This window comes from Neopsephotus bourkii, unplaced genomic scaffold, assembly GCF_033783945.1.
Source record: "Neopsephotus bourkii isolate Nb327-2 ecotype Australia unplaced genomic scaffold, CSIRO-AGI_Nbou_v1 NB_998, whole genome shotgun sequence".
In the NCBI taxonomy this organism is placed as follows: Eukaryota; Metazoa; Chordata; class Aves; order Psittaciformes; family Psittacidae; genus Neopsephotus; species Neopsephotus bourkii.
In genome coordinates, this window is record NW_026901490.1 from 1,177,649 (window position 1) to 1,193,215 (window position 15,567).

Below are 15,567 nucleotides of genomic sequence, written 5' to 3' on the forward strand. Positions count from 1 at the left end.
CGCAGGGTAAACTCCACTAGGAGGAACTCTTTTTGCCAGTTGTCTGAGGTTTTTAAGTCAGCTTTTCAGTGCTAGTGAATTGAGCAGTACAGTGCGTCAGGGGGTGCAAAGAGGGCGAATTCTGCCCCTTTTTTCAGCACAGCCTGTTAAAATCCTCATTAAACAGAAGTTTTACATGAAGCATTACGAAGCTGATTCTTGTGTGACTATTGCCATAAACTGAGATCAGAAGTTTGTTCACATCTTCTGCTTTCATTACTGAAAGCATTTTTTATTTGGGAATGGAGATTTGTCCTGAAAGTTTCAAATGTGCTTGCGCCCAAATGGTTTCAAGATACTTTGTATAGACTGATAGTGAAGACCAGTCAGTAAGTAATAGAGCATGTAGAAGGGGTTTTGTCATCAAACAGGTCACTTTTTTCAATTGTATGTGAAAACCTCTGGGTGTGAATTTTGTCTCATCATGTCAGCAATGGTATGTGGTTTCAGTTTTTCTTACTCAGATGTCTAGCTCAGAGGTGACTGCTTATGGTTAGGGGCTTGGCTCCGGAGTATGGGACAAGCAAGGAAAAGAGTGTTCAAAGGGCTTGTGTTGGAGAGTACTTCTAATTATGAATCAATATCAGTTAATTGCATTGTACTAGTTTCAAGCCCTCTTTCCTCCCCAGAATGTAAGCCTTTAAATACTACAGTGGTAAAAAGTGACTGTTGGGAAATGCAGGGAGGCTGAACATAAGTTTTCAGCTTCAGAAGATGGCTCGGAGTGGCAACATGTGGTGATTTCTTTGTGCCATATCCTAAGCAAAAGTTAACTAGCTCAGGAGGGGAGGAGGGAAATGCATGTGTACATCCTCTCCAGCAAGGGCTTTTGGGAAGGTAGGAATATGTATATGTAAAAAAAAAAATAAATAAAATAGTTTGTGTATACTTGTTTTGTGAACAACTTTCTTACTGGCCAAGGCTCTAACTTCAGCTGAGACACCCCTCAGGTGCTCTCTGTGAATGTTACTCTGTTCTTAGTAGTTCACTATGTCTTCACTCACCATCTAAAAGCTGTGTAGCTGTGGTAATTTAGGTGCAGTGTCACACCAATACTCCTGTTTCTCTCTATGTGTGGTCAAGCTGGTAGATTAAGTCAAATGGCCCTTTGGAGAAAATGCAGGAGAGTTTTGGGAGTTTGACTGTTTTAGAAGTGACCTTATGTCCCTCAGTAAAGCAGGAACTGGAGAAAGGGCTGTGAAGTCTAATAGTGACAGAGCTTTGTAAATGTGTATGGCAAGCTTCTGTGAGGTGGAAGCAGCAGGATCGAAGAAAATACAAAGGCTCTGGTGGGATTTTTTGAAGTGGGGAGTGGAAGTTGGCTTTTTAGATGGATGAGAGGTGTGAGAGAATAAGCTTCAGAATTCTGAAGGTGAATAGGGGAGAGCTTCACTCTGACTGAAAAGGAGGGCAGCATGGTGAGGTACACAAGGAATCTGGAAGGTCTGGATTGCAAGAGGGGGAGATCTTGACAGAATTGATCATGTTTTCTAAACAGCAGGCCTGGCAGCTTGATCATGGTAGTGTTCACAGAGGCTGATGCAAAGAGGGGAGCTCAGAGAGCTAACTGGGACAGGAGCAAGAGCAGAGGTTGAGGAAAGAGCCAGAGGAAGAAAAGCAGAAACTAGATTATGATCTTGATGTTAAATTACAATGAAAAGCAGAGTCAAGGGGAGGAAGATCAAAGTGTCAAAAGAGTTGCTGCTGGGGAAGTCTGGTAGAGCGGGGACCTGGGAGCTGCCTCAGCTCTTCATTTCAGTTGGCTGCATGGGTGTTGCCTGGGTGAAAGCAATGCAGAAGAGATGCTGAGGTGAAATTAGGAAGGAGTTTGGAGCTACCCCTGTGAAAAAGAGTTCGCAAGAAAGTGAGAACAAGTGAAGCATCATCTGTGATGATGGATGAGAAGCAGCAGAGGGAGGTAGGAAGTTGTTAGGGCATCTTAACAGACAGCTGAGTGACAGTCAACACACATGCCTTGATATCAGAGTTCAGGGATAGAGTGCATGCAAACATGCTTTGAAAACTAGGTTATTACATGAGACATTCTAGCTTATCTGGTTTTCTCTATCATGAGGTTATAAGCTACACAAACAGGTTTTTCACACACTAGCTGTGTTCTTCTTTTAATTATTTTCTCCAATTCCCTTCTTTGCCTGTTAAAATTAGTATGAATGCTACGGATGGAATTTGGTGTCTGGAAGGCATACCAACAATTTATAGACTCTTGTTCTGAGGACGTTTTACCTGTTTCTGTATCACTTGAGATTCCTGTAAACTGAGTTGAGTGAGGAAAAAGAAGTACAATTTTAGCTGTTCTTTTTCTAGCTCTTTTAATTACTGCTACATTCACTATCTTCCCTGAATAGGAGGTAATTTTCCTGTTCACTTGAGTCTTTTGAGCAGTGAAAGGGAAAATTAATAGTGGGGTGGGTAATGTAATTTGAAAGCCCCAGTAGTCAGATGGTAGGCCTGGGAGACACCACCTGAAACTATTATTAACCATTAGTTCTGACCTAATTTTGTGTGGCTGATACTCCTTGCGAAAGTCCAGTGAGGCCTGGGTGCCTTGCCAAGGGAGGAGCTACAGCTTCCCTCTCCATCTGGTGAGGAAGGCTCGTCAGTCAAGGTGGGTGAGGAAAGAGCCCAGAATTAGGGAGTGTGCCAGACGTGTTTTACATCTTGATGACAAAGTGCTGCTTTGCCTGCTTCTTACTAAGTGATGTTTCTGATGGTCTTTTTTTAAATCTTGCTTGTGTGATGCTCACTTAGTGCTCTCTTCATGGTGGAAGTGAAATATGAGTTCAGATAATTTGAAACCTGAGATTTTTCTGTTTAGTCTACATTGCTGCACCTCCTAATTTTTATTCCCAGAAGAGTATTTAGGGAAATATGTGTTCCTGGGTTAGCAGGTAAGTGGCTAACAGTCAAAGCATCTGCATTAGCCTAAGTGCTCCTATTTGTAGTTCTTAAGGACCCATGACCATGGGATGTAAGTGTGGAAGGGATTTTTCTAGGCTCTTAAACCTATAACTTAGAAAGTTTGGTTGAATTCTTAAGCATTTATTTTCATTTGGAGTTTATATTTCTAGGTACAGATACCCTAAACTGGGTGTAGCTGTTCCACAGGGGTGGACTCTGTAGTCCCTTCTATACTAGCTTGACTCCTACAAACCTCACCCAGAATACCCTGATCCTGGTGAAACTGAGATTACCTTTGTCACAGTCACAGTTCAGCTACTATACTAGCATCCTTCTCTGAGCATAGGGTAGATGTTTTTGCATCACAAGTTGTGAAAAGCTACATGTAGCCTTTCATTTTGTATTTAGTCTTATTTCTGATTCTCTCTTCTGCATGATACTTCTGTCTGAGTGGCCATGCCAGTTAGACTTCTGTGTAATTGTTAAGGTCTATCAGTAACCTATGTACTGTGCTAAGACCACTAATGAAGATATTAAATAAAATGTTCACAAGGCTAGTACCTGGGAAATGCCCTCTCTGGTTCACCACTGCTGCTACTGGCATGCAAGCCATTGTCATCTTCTCTTTCATTTAGCTCTCCATTCACCTTCCTGTTGTACTGGCCCTTGTCTTTCTCCAGTTTACCTGACTGCATGCTTTACTGAAGTCTGAGAAAATAGTTTTACTGCATTTTCTGGTCATACAGCCAGTTAGATGGGCTTGGCCCATCTTCAGTACGTTCATCTCATGTTGTACTACATTTTCTTAATTTACCTCTAGAGATCTGATTATTTTTCAATATCTTCAAATGTGCTGAAATGCTTGACTGGTGCTAGGTCAGCTGAACAGTCAGTAGCTGACATTTTTCCTCCTCCTGCTCTTTCCCTAATATAGTTGCACTTTTTTTGATCCTTGGGAAGCACTCCATAATGGATTCAGTTATTCAGAACCCTTGTACCACCATACTGTGATTTCCTATGCCTTGTTTGTGTTAATTGGGTTTTATTTTCTAGGCGAGAGTAGTTCAGTTTTAGTTTTTTAGGTATCCAGTTATGGGACAGAGGCAGCTTCCCTTCACCTCAGCCATTAAACTCTTCAGAGTCACCTGGCATCCGTGCCACTCCACTGGGCTCCCTCTGATCAGGTGGATCTCAGGTGCAGTTCCTCATACCCTAGAATGTGATTGTAAAGCAGGCTAGGTGAATTTAAAACATCAAAGTATTTATTCATTTCTCTCTGATTGCAAGGAGAGGCCTGAAATTACAATGTATTTATCAACTCCTTAACATGAGATTAAGTGAATCTCATTCCATGAGTTCTGGCTTTGACTGCTGTTACCCATTGATATATCTGTACCCATCTTTGTTTACCAACTTGCCTTGCTCCCATGGTCAGCTTGTTTATTCTTGCTGAAAACTGAAGCCAAATGTGTGTGTAAAGTTTGAGGCCTTTCTTGTATTATCTTTAATATTAAACCTTTAGTTGCTGCTCAGAGATCCCAATTATTCTTATTTTTTATGTATTCCCGAAATACATTTCACTGTTTGGCATGACTGCAAGAAATGCCAAGCATCCATTGTGATCAAATCCTTGAGCTTTTCACAGCTCAGCAGTCTTTACTAATTACTTTCTTTATCAATTTGTCATCCTGAGATCATGAAAAAATGCTTAAGCTCTGCACCGTTTTGTCCTGTAATATAAGCTAACCCAGCTTGATGTAACATTCTTTGTATTACTAAATTATATATTAGTTCTCCTGCTTTGGAATAGCTGGACTGTAACCTCAGTCCTAGTGTTTGTTCTCCTGAGTTTAAGAAGCTACTCTCCCCTAATAGTACCGTTCCTCTTGTTTCTTTCTCATTAATATCTAACTATGTCCAAATAAAACTGTGGGGTTCTCAGGCCTCTTCAGCACAGGAAGAGTTTTTATCGCTCTTGTTTAAAGAGAATTTTACCTAAAATGTTCTGCTTGTGCCAGTTCTGAATGTCTGTACAACAAGTCTGTATGTGTTGGACAAGTGCAGTGTTAGAATCCAGCTCACCTGGGTGAAAAGAGATGTTTGAAGCGTGGACCGCTTGCAAGGATTTTGTCAGACATGGGAAGTAAAAAGCAAAGATACCTGAGAAACAAACTGTTGGCCGTTAACTGTTGGGATCAGCTTCTCTAAGCCACAGTGTTTTCTGAAGCAATGAATAGGACCTGTTGCACTCCTTCATATTAGAACTTTGCCTGTTTCTCCTGGGTACACTTTCTGTTCCTCTGTCTAATATGGAGATGGCTGTGATCTCCACCCATGCCCCTCTTTCTAAGTTTGCAAAATTATGAGCTAAAGGTTTTGCCTTTGCAACTATGTTCCTTTCAGACCATTACAAATGCCTTGAAGTTAATCCTTGGAAGAAACAGTTTCATCATTTTGCCTCAATGGGAGCAGTTGTTTCAAGTTGAAGTAAGACTTTGTAAATGAAAGGCAACTTCATTCGCCCATAAATAATATTTGCTGGGACAAGATGGAAGGGATCACAACAATCTTTTCCATCTTTTTATGGTCTCTCTTCTTATATCTTCTCATGCAGCACAGGGATATGATACAAATCATCCTGAGCATGGCCTTCTCTTTGTTTAAAAGCAACCTTACTCATTTATATTCCTTCCCCTTCCACTCCCCTGGCTGACTAAATCTTGTAGTGTTTTGACTGCTTTTGTGTTTCTTCCCTGTCATGTTCCAGTGTACCTCCTCTATTCTTCACAGTTACACAAACAGTACCTGCTCCTCAGTGTCCAGGGGCAACACTTACAAGAATATGTTTGGATGAAGGAGAATCTTTTGTTAAGCGAAATGTGTTTCAATTTTGTTTTGTTTTTCAGAAAGGATCCTAATTAGTTGGGGGCGAGGGGGCAAATAAAGAGCATGAAAAATTCCTAGCCTAACAGCTATTGCTCTCTCCACATGTATTTAAACTCCCTAGTACATAATAAAGACCACAAATTCAGCAAAAGTTATGAGCAGACTGCATTAGATGTACTTCAGGTGCTACTTGTGTTTGCTTGTCATCCAGAGTCTCTTGAAGAAAGGGAAATGCACCTAGAAACACGGCTCTCCAAGGGCTGGTAGCTAAGAGAAGTGAAGGGGGTGCCAGGAGCCTGGTTGTGCCTCTCTGCTCACCAGCTGGAAGCTTTGTTGAAGTGAGAATTATAGGAGAGACTGGTAATCTCTTGGGACGTGCAGCTGCACACACAGAAGCACCGACTGCTCTTGGGTTTGACAAGTGCTTCGGAAGAATTATCCTTAAGCTGAGCCTGAGCTGTGTGGTATAAGTCCAGAGCTGAGCTTCCTCAGCCCTTAGGATGCAGGGTGGCAGCCAGGCTTTCTGGGGGATGTTACTCGCATATCAGCTTTTCTACTTACCCAGTCCCATGGCCAAAGGGAAGGAGGCTGTGCAGTGCATGTTTACATACCTCCAAGAGAGACTTTCAGAAGAGCATGTTTCTTTCATCTTAACTTCTGCTGTACCCACTAGTTACTTTTTTCTTTTTTTTTAATTTATATTTGTGGTGTAGTCAGATCTTGATATTTGGAATGTTTATATGATGTTATAATTAAGCACTGAAAGCTTCTGAGAAGTTAAGTGCACCCTTCTTGCCTCCCTCCCTTTGCTGACCCGGGTTGTACTGGCTATAGTGCCGCAGTATTTCTGCATTCTAGAGTAGCTGGAGTGTTCTCCATAGATGGCTTCTCCGTTCCACTCCTCCTTTAATGTCTGCCCTCCTACAAGATTGATTGAGCTGTCAGTTCAGTAACTGGGCTAGATCTGACCCAGTTCACTCAAACAAACATAAAAAATATTCCTTGTAAAGTCTTAGGCTTTCTGGATCTGATTTGCCCACTCCAAAGCTTTAAGATGTGAGCCAGAAATTTTCTGAACCACTTGCAATTTCTCCATACATTCCACTACTGGGATTCCCTATATAGCCTTTTAATTTGGTGTACATGCACACTGTCTTTTTGACAGTTACAGAAAGTAAAGTACAGCAGTCTCAGCAGCAGGTTACACCAACTGCTCATTCTCCTCTGTTCTTGTTTTTCTGTAACTTGCTTTCCTTCTTTGGAGTGCTAATCCTCCCATGTCACACATTTTCTGTTCAACTTTTCTCCTCTGCTAATCTCTGGATTTGTTTTGCTGCCCTTCCTAATCCATGGGAGCCTCGATGACCTCAGGAGACTCCCTTGGCAAGAGGCTTTTTTGGATTTCAGTAACATAGATTATTCCTCTTGCAGTGCTGAAAATCAGCAATTGCCTTTCGGACTATCCCCAGGCAAGACTGAGCTGCTTAACCACTTGCATACCAAAACCTGCTTGCTGCAGTCCAGCCCTAATGAGACATGAGCTCTCACTTTAGCATTGTGCTCAGAAACAGCCGTTCCTGTGCCATCACAAGTTCTGGAAAGAACTTTCTGCAACTGTCAAAGTGTTGTACAGGAGATAAGGAGATAAACCAAAACGAATTATAGTTCAGTTTCCAGAAATAATGTTTTGCATTGGGCTGTAAGTCAAAACCAATATAGTAATGAAGCTTCAGTCCTGGGTAAAGAAAACTTCTACTAAAAACAAAATAATTTCTCTGAAGAGCTTCAGCCATAGCCCAAAGATGGTTTCTCTTGTTTTGCTTTTAAAAAAGTGAAGAGGTGAAAATCAGTGCTAACATGAGGGTGATGGGGATGGACTCTTCATCAGGGACTGTAATGATAGGACAAGGGGTAATGGGTTAAAACTTAAACAGGGGAAGTTTAGATTGGATATAAGGAGGAAATTCTTTCCTGTTAGGGTGCTGAGGCACTGGAATGGGTTGCCCAAGGAGGTTGTGAATGCTCCATCCCTGGCAGTGTTCAAGGCCAGGTTGGACAAGGCCTTGGGTGATATGGTTTAGAGCGAGGTGTCCCTGCCCATGGCAGGGGGGTTGGAACTTGATGATCTTAAGGTCCTTTCCAACCCTAACTATTCTATGATTCTATGCTCAATGGAGTCTGATATACCATGATCAGAGGTGAGAGGAGAAGGGGGCAGTAGGAGAGGTTTGCGTAACAGATGCTGTAACTTACTCCAGTGTTGTTCTGCACACTGAGTAGGAGTCACGATTCACTGTCTGTCACTGTTACTGCACAGACGACAGCGATACTGGCTTGCTGTGTGCTTCTGTGGGAGGGTGCAGGGGAGACTGTGGGGAAGTGATGCTCCTGAGGGATTCACATAATCCTGGGGTGTTGCATTGACTGCAGGACAAGCCTTGAATGTACAAAATCTAGTTTATGTAGCAGTTGGGGAAGTGATCCATAAATGGTGTCTGTATATGTTAGTACAGGTAGTGTAAGCTATGAGATTCCTTTTCCATCATTTTATCTTGAATACAGCTAAAAGTGAGAGCTTCCCATACATTTCAGAGATCATACCTTGCTTCCAGGAGAGCAGCAGCATGTGACTCCTGAAAATGTGCATAGTGTTCACACATATTCTGGCAACTTGTGCCAAGCAGAATGCAAAGTAATATGCTCTGGCATGAGTGCAAGAAAATGCAAAGAAACCATCTGTTAGACCTGAGATCTTCTCCTCTGGTGTTAAAGTTTCGGTATCTGAGAAAATGGGAACTCAACAGGACTTCATAGCTTGTGTTTGGCTGCTCCTCACCTTTAGGCATGTCTTTTCCTTGGGATGTTGCTGGCATCCAAAACTGTGAACAATGTGTCCCAGTGTGGGACTCACTTTCCTCCTCCTTTGAACTAAGCTGGGCAGAGCAGCAAAAAATAACCTGTAGAGTTAGCGTCCTACAGCAGTAGAAAGGCACGTTTATCTGTCAGTCTTTAATTTCCCCAATCCCGAGAAGACTAGTGAAAAGATAGGGTATCTTCAAGCTGTATTTCCTTCCTGCCTGGGAAAGACTTCCCATCTGACGTGGCAGAAGCTGCTGATGCTGTGATGCCCTTTCCTCTTGTGTGAGAGGAGAGCCGGAGACCTGAGGGTGGGGAGTCTCCATAATGCAGCAGATTTCCCTTCTCAGATTGCTGCTGCCATTGCTGCAAAAGGACGTGCAAGTCAATTTGGCACCGCGGAAGGATGGCTGGGGAAGGGGGGGTTGTGGAGAGAGAAAATAGTCTCTTGGTGACCTCTTTGCTGTTTCTTCAGAGTCTTTGATGGTTAGGTCCATGTTGTCCTTTGCAGCAGGACAGAGCTGGTGTTTCTGTGAGGGGTTTATGTTCTCCCTCAGTATCCTTTGGCCTCATTAGCAGCAGCAGCACGTGCTACTTGCATTAGCTATGCATGACAACAGACCAGATCACTTTCTTCCTTGGCCAGAGAGATGAGGAGAAACTCTCTTAAATATGTAAGTATCTAGTTTGAGTCTGTGAATGTTTTAGGAGAGCATATATATCAGTGAAAATACAAAGTAAGATAATGTCTTTCCTCATGAGGAAATGTAGGCAGATACATACTTTGTCACCTTCCATGGGCTTTGGCAGGGAGTCAGTCTTGTCAGTTTTGTGCTTGCACAGACCTGATATCAGGTATTGTGGGTCCTGGTGGAGGGACAAACCTGGACTGTGCCTGCAGGATTTAATTTGGGAAGGAAAGATGTGCTGGTCTTGCTTTGTCCAGTGGACTCCCCTTTGGCTTGTCAGAAGAACAGGAAGACTTCTTTGCCATTCTGTTGCTGTTGCTCTGCACAAGTAGATCTTATGGATGGATGGACATGCACAAGTGTTTTCCTGTTCTCTTTCAGAAAATTTCCCAACTTCCTTTCAAATACAAGCACCTTCCCTCCTGTAATTAGACTACCTTGTGTGTTATTTGTTTACTTTGTACAACAAGGTAAAACAGTGGACTTGGCAGTATTGATTTCTGCTGCTTCCCTTTCCTCTTCAGGGTGCTTGAGATATTTTTAGAGGCTTTCCTCTGAACTTTTTAGAGAGAGAAGAGTATCCACCAGTGCATGAGTTGATAGGGTTTGGCTTCTTGAAGATTTGGCTTTTCAACCTAGAGCTCATGACTTCTTTTCATTATGATTTGCTCAGCATTAATGTACAGTGAAGGGAAACCCTTGGGCAAGAAGTAGAAGTTTTAAAAGTCTTTGTTTTACAAGCCTTTTGATATAAATGTATGCAGTGAAGATACAGGATAGAAAATAGCCCTGGGAGAGGAAGATGATTACTAAAAACCTGAAGGTTTATATTCAATGGAGTTTAAGAAGCTGAACTAAGTCTGAAATAAACCCCACAGTGCAGCCTTAACTGAGTATCTGAATAACAGAATACAATAGATTTGTGTATAAATTTCATATACAGCCTCAGTAGTCAGGGAGCAGAGAGATCAGGTCAGGCTGGTGCTGTATGTCCAGTTCACAGCGAGGAAAATGGTTCAATTACCACAAAGGGACTGGATATTTGTTGGAGTATTGACAGGTCTCTACTAGAAAATTAAATGGTTCTTTCCGAAGAACTCAGTGCAGCATCCTGGTGAGTGGAGTTTGTTTAGCCACTTGGAGACTGGGAGCAAAATGCTTAAAAATAGAAAAGTGGGGATAAATAGAAATGGAGACGTGTTGTAAATTCCTCAGAGATATAGCAGAGGACGGATCTCTCTTCAGAGAATGGAGCAGGTTGCTATTAAGACTTCATTTCATCTGAGTGATAATCCAAAAACTGTTTCTGAAGAAGAGCTTTCTAAAAACCAAGAACATAAATCCTGCTCAGGCGGATTCTGAAATACAGTTGATTATAGCATGGACTGGAAACACTGAATTAAAAAAAAATACAAACCTATTTTTAATCATTTAGATAAATGGTATTTCTCTTTGCTAAATCCAACATTTGCAGTTGTTTGGGGTTTTTTTCCTGAGTGAACAAATCCAGATTTTTTTCACTTGGACACAGTTTTATTTTTAAACACGGCTTCCAGAAATGCATGTGTGGGATTGCAGTTGGGACCAGAGGAGAGCCGTGGCACTCTGCCAGGCACTCACCCTGTCCCTGCAATACAGATGGATTGCCAGTGTTCGGGAGAAAAACAGCCCCAAAACTTTAAACAAATTATACTTAATGGAAATAAACTTTTTTTGCCCTCCTGTGTAATGATTTGGATAATGCTCTGGCTGTGTGTTTCTGGAGGACAGAGGGAGGAGAAGGGGAGAGGACAGCAGAGGTGGAGCTCTGTATGCCTGTAACTTGCTCTCCAGTGAATGCTCTGAGAAGCCTAATAGCGGGTACTGTGATGTTTCTAAGCCTGGAGTGTTTTTTAAGTCCCAGACAGTCTTTCTATTAGGTGATCAGGCTATCTACAGTGGCTATGATAAAAACATTTATCTAGTGGTTGTTTTCTTCCATATATGGGTTTGTAAGATCTGGAAAGGCATATAGACTCATAGAATCATTTAGATTGGGAAAGACTTTTAAGGTCATCAAATCCAAATGTAAATTAACAGTGTCTTTAAGCACCACATCTACACATCTTCTAAATACCTCCAGGGATGGTGACTCAGCCAGTTGCCTGAGCAGCCTGCTCCAGCGCTTGATAACCCTTGCAGTGAAGAAATTTTTCCCAATACCCAATCTAAATTTCACCTCGCACAGTTTGAGGCTGTAACCTCTTGCCCTATCACTTGTTACTTGGGAGTAATGGGATGGACACCCACCTTGCTACAGCCTCCTCTCAGGTAGTTGTAGAGGTGCCCCCTGAGCCTTTTCTTCTCCAGGCTGAACAACCCCAGTTCTCTCAGCTGCTCCTCATAAGGCTTGTGCTCCAGACTCTTCACCAGCTTTGTTGCCCTTCTTTAGATATGCCTCAGCACTTCCATGTCTCTCTTGTAGCAAGGGGCTGAAAACTGAACAGTGTATTTGAGGTGCAGCCTCACCAGTGCCAAGTACAAGGGGGACATCACTTGTGACCAGCAGCAAACTAGATTTAACTCCATTCACTGCAACTCTTCAAGTCTGGCCATCCAGCCATTTTTTTACCCAGCAAAGAGCACACCTGGCCAAGCCATGTGTTTGCCATGTATCTGACATTTTCTGTGTACAGCTTTGTTACTGTCTTCCATGTCATTTACCTGAGTTTTGCTGGAGTTTGGTGGTAAGTGACAGTGCCATGAAACCAATGCCTGATTGGACTGTTTTACTAAAAAAATAAAAAAAGGGGGGTTGGGTGGGAGGAAGAGGGCAAGCAGAATAGGCTATAGCCTACCTCACAGAAGAGAAGGTACCATAGCCATATCTCTCTTCTTTCAAGCTGGTACTGATAAGTCTTTTCTCTCACTTCTGTTGCTATGGTGTTAGTTCTGTGCAAAAACAAACCTTTGGGTGATCATGTCAACTGCAAAGATCATTTGGAGAGAGATGCTGAAAGAGAAGGGAAGTAGGAGGGCTCAAATTCCAGCTGATGACAAACAATGAATCAGTGTTTGTCTCAGCAGAGGGCTATCAGAAATTTTGCACTCTGCTTTCACTGACTTCTGCTTGGGTCTGATACTTCACTTGAAAGGCTTCTTTTTCCCCTGCAAATCTTTTTCTTTCTTCCTTTTCTTCTCCTTTTAGTTTGGTTGGTTTTGTTTTGTTTTTTTTTTTTTTTTCCTTAGTATTTAAAAAGGAGATGGATCTCTTCCAAACTCCACACAGCTCAGGAATATTTGCTTTCCACAGTGTGGCCCAGAACACAGAGAATTTACTCTTGAAAATGGTTTGATCCTCCAATCCACAGAATACTGGATTAGACTTTGAAGGTCTGGGTGGTAGAATGTACTCACTGTCCTTTTTGAAGTGGTCGTTGAACTTCCTGCTGGAGTAGCTACCCTAGTGTGCTGTCATTTCTAGTACTGCTTTCCTGGTGAAGGGGAAGCAGAGCACTGTTACAGGGGAGCAAAGGAGGTGCATTTAGTTTCATTCTCAAAATATGCCTGTTGCTTTTAGCTGGCACAACTGTTGTGAAGTTACCTTGCCCAGATGTTTTATGCTTCTGGAAAACATTGTGGTGAAAATGCCTCAATATGCCTTGAAGGCTTATTTCTATTCTTGGGTCAAGGCTGAAAAGGAGGACTGTTTTCTTGTTTTCTGAATGTTTCTGTGCAGATGGAGCTGCAAGTGCAGAAAGAATGTGAAAGGGTAGCCAATCTCAAATGCTTATTTGCTTCTTGCTGTTTTTCAAACTGGAAGTCCTGAAAATTGAATAATTCACATTTTTGTACCTTGGCAACTGGGAACTTTCTGACCTAGTTAAATTGACCCTTTGTTTTGTTGTTTCCTTCCAGATGTGATAGGCAGACGAAGAAAACTCAGGAAAAGCAGTGTGGTCATCTGAGATTTCTTTTAAGGATATTAACTGATTTTTCTGGAACTTGGTTGTAGATCATCTCCTTCCATATCCTTAGCCAAACTGCAGTTCACTTCACTTTGCCTTAATTTTGCAGACACTTACGCTTGCCTTTAGCTTTTGTGCTGCACTAGTAATGGAAGTAAAAATCCAAGTGCCAGGACAGCCAGACCTTCTGTGGACTGTCTCCCCCAGGCACAGCTGACCAATCACCATGCATCCACATGATGTCTGTCTTCTTTGTCTTTATCATTGCACAATCTTTGCATGTAGAGAGTCTGCTGCATACCTACGAACAGTGCATCTCTTAGTCTCCTCAGAAGACGTGCACAATATGTTTTCCAGTTGTATTATAGTCTACGTAAGTACTTCAAAGATAGTGCTAAAGCCTCAATCTGTAACTGTTAGTAGGAGCATCTAGTAATGGGCAAGCAGAGGTGGTCTCTGTTGGGAAGAACTGGTGGTCTTTCAATTTGCTTTTGTGCAATAGGAAGCTTCAGTTATTCTGCTCAAGTAAGCCTAGCCCAGGTAGGAGTGCCTACAAAGAAGAGCAGTTCAGCTACATGGATCAGTTATATTAGCAACTACCAAATTATTACAAGGCTGCTAGATCCCTGCTGTTTTAGTTTTATTGGTGCTTGAGTTCCATCCATCCTGTCTTATCATTACCTTCCTTAAGGCACTCCTTAATTCAAAGCAGGGCTATTTCTGCAGGATGGGAAATTTTATTAGAACAAAACTCAAGCTAACGGAACAATGAAGACCAGGCTTCTATGGAAACAGAGCATCAGCAGCCTCTTCTGCCTAGCCCTCCTCTCCTTCCTGTGCCCTCCACCCCTTTCTCTGCCAGAGTTGAGTAAAACAGCAGCAATGGAAAGGAGCATGCATGTAACTGTAAAATCAGATGCTATCTTTAGTTTAGTGAGCATACACCTATATTTCTTTTCTTTTCCTGGCTTGAAGTTTACAAGGTTAAGTTGCCACTTATGCAGTAGATCCCACAACGGGTTGAAGAGCCGTGCTTGGTAATGTGGGGGCTTTTGTGATGTTGTCAGCCCAGTGTGTTAGCTACATGAGCCAGTTTGGTACTTACACTGTACAAATGTTCAAAACTGGTAAGTAGCTCATGGGATCATTAATTATGGAATCATAGAATAGTTAGGTTTGGAAAGGACCTTAAGATCATCCAGTTCCAACCCCCCTGCCATGGGCAGGGATGCCTCCCACTAAACCATCTCACCCAAGGCTCTGTTCAACCTGGCCTTGAACACCGCCAGGGATGGAGCATTTACAACTTCCCTGGGCAAGCCACTCCAGTGCCTCACCAGCCTTGCAGTAAATAACTTCTTCCTTATATCCAATCTAAACTTCCCCTGTTTAATCCTTTCTTGGTGCAAACCCATCACAGAGAAGAAGCATGACCGGTTCTCCAGCTAAACTGCAGGTTTGCTTGTGAGTTATATAGTGCCCAGTTTGCCTTTTCAGAGTGAAACACCCCCTGGGTGATTTACATACAGTTGTTAAAGGGTCTATGAAACAGGGGTTTTGTGCAGGGAAGGGTTTTGTACCGTGCCTGGTAGATGTTAAAGGTCACTTTCTGATAATATTTACACAGACTAAATGAAGCAATTAGAATAAACCAGTCTGCTGCTATTGCCTCTTACAGGAGCCTGTCCCAGCAGTGGAAATGACTTACTCAGTGGGAAAGACTCATAGAATCATAAAACAGTTAGGGTTGGAAAGGACCTTAAGATCATCTAGTTAAAGATCATCCAGTTAAGATCATCTAATTTTAGTAGGGATCTTAGGGGTTTGTAATGCATCATCTTGATCAGAGCAGATTCAGCATTAAATTCAGACTAAGTTGCTTAGGGCTTTGTCCAGTCAGGCCTTGAAAACCTTAAAGGATGGAGATCCTACAGCTTCTGTGCAACTCTGTGCTGCAACCAGACAGTTCTTGTGGTGGATTTTTTTTCCCCTTATTTAGTTGCAGTCTTCACAGGTTTGACTTATATCCTGATAAATCTAAGCCCTCACAATGACATTGACCAGTTCTCTTAGTACCCTTGCATGAATCCCATCGGGTCCAGTAGCCTTCTTTGCATCAAAATTTTCTCAAGAGATCCCTAACTCAGTCTGTTTTCAGTACAGGTAGTTCCTCTGCTCGTAGAACCCTGTCTAAGTTACTGGGGACTCAGCCCACTGCTATCACTTCCTTG

At 42.4% G+C, this 15,567-nt stretch overlaps 1 protein-coding gene across 2 annotated transcripts in view; it reads left to right on the plus strand.

Annotated features, from left to right (window-relative positions):
• ITPK1 (inositol-tetrakisphosphate 1-kinase) overlaps window positions 1-15,567 on the plus strand; it is a 140,534-nt gene that overhangs the window by 58,670 nt on the left and 66,297 nt on the right. Inside the window, exon 1 of one of the 2 annotated variants that reach the window (XM_061359898.1) lies at window positions 13,425-13,577. The exons of the other annotated variant lie outside the window; for it this stretch is intronic. Within the exon in view, the coding sequence (XP_061215882.1) occupies window positions 13,563-13,577 (15 nt within the window). The 5' untranslated portion in view covers window positions 13,425-13,562. Of the gene's footprint in view, window positions 1-13,424; window positions 13,578-15,567 lie in introns of those variants that run through there. 2 annotated transcript variants of the gene reach the window in all.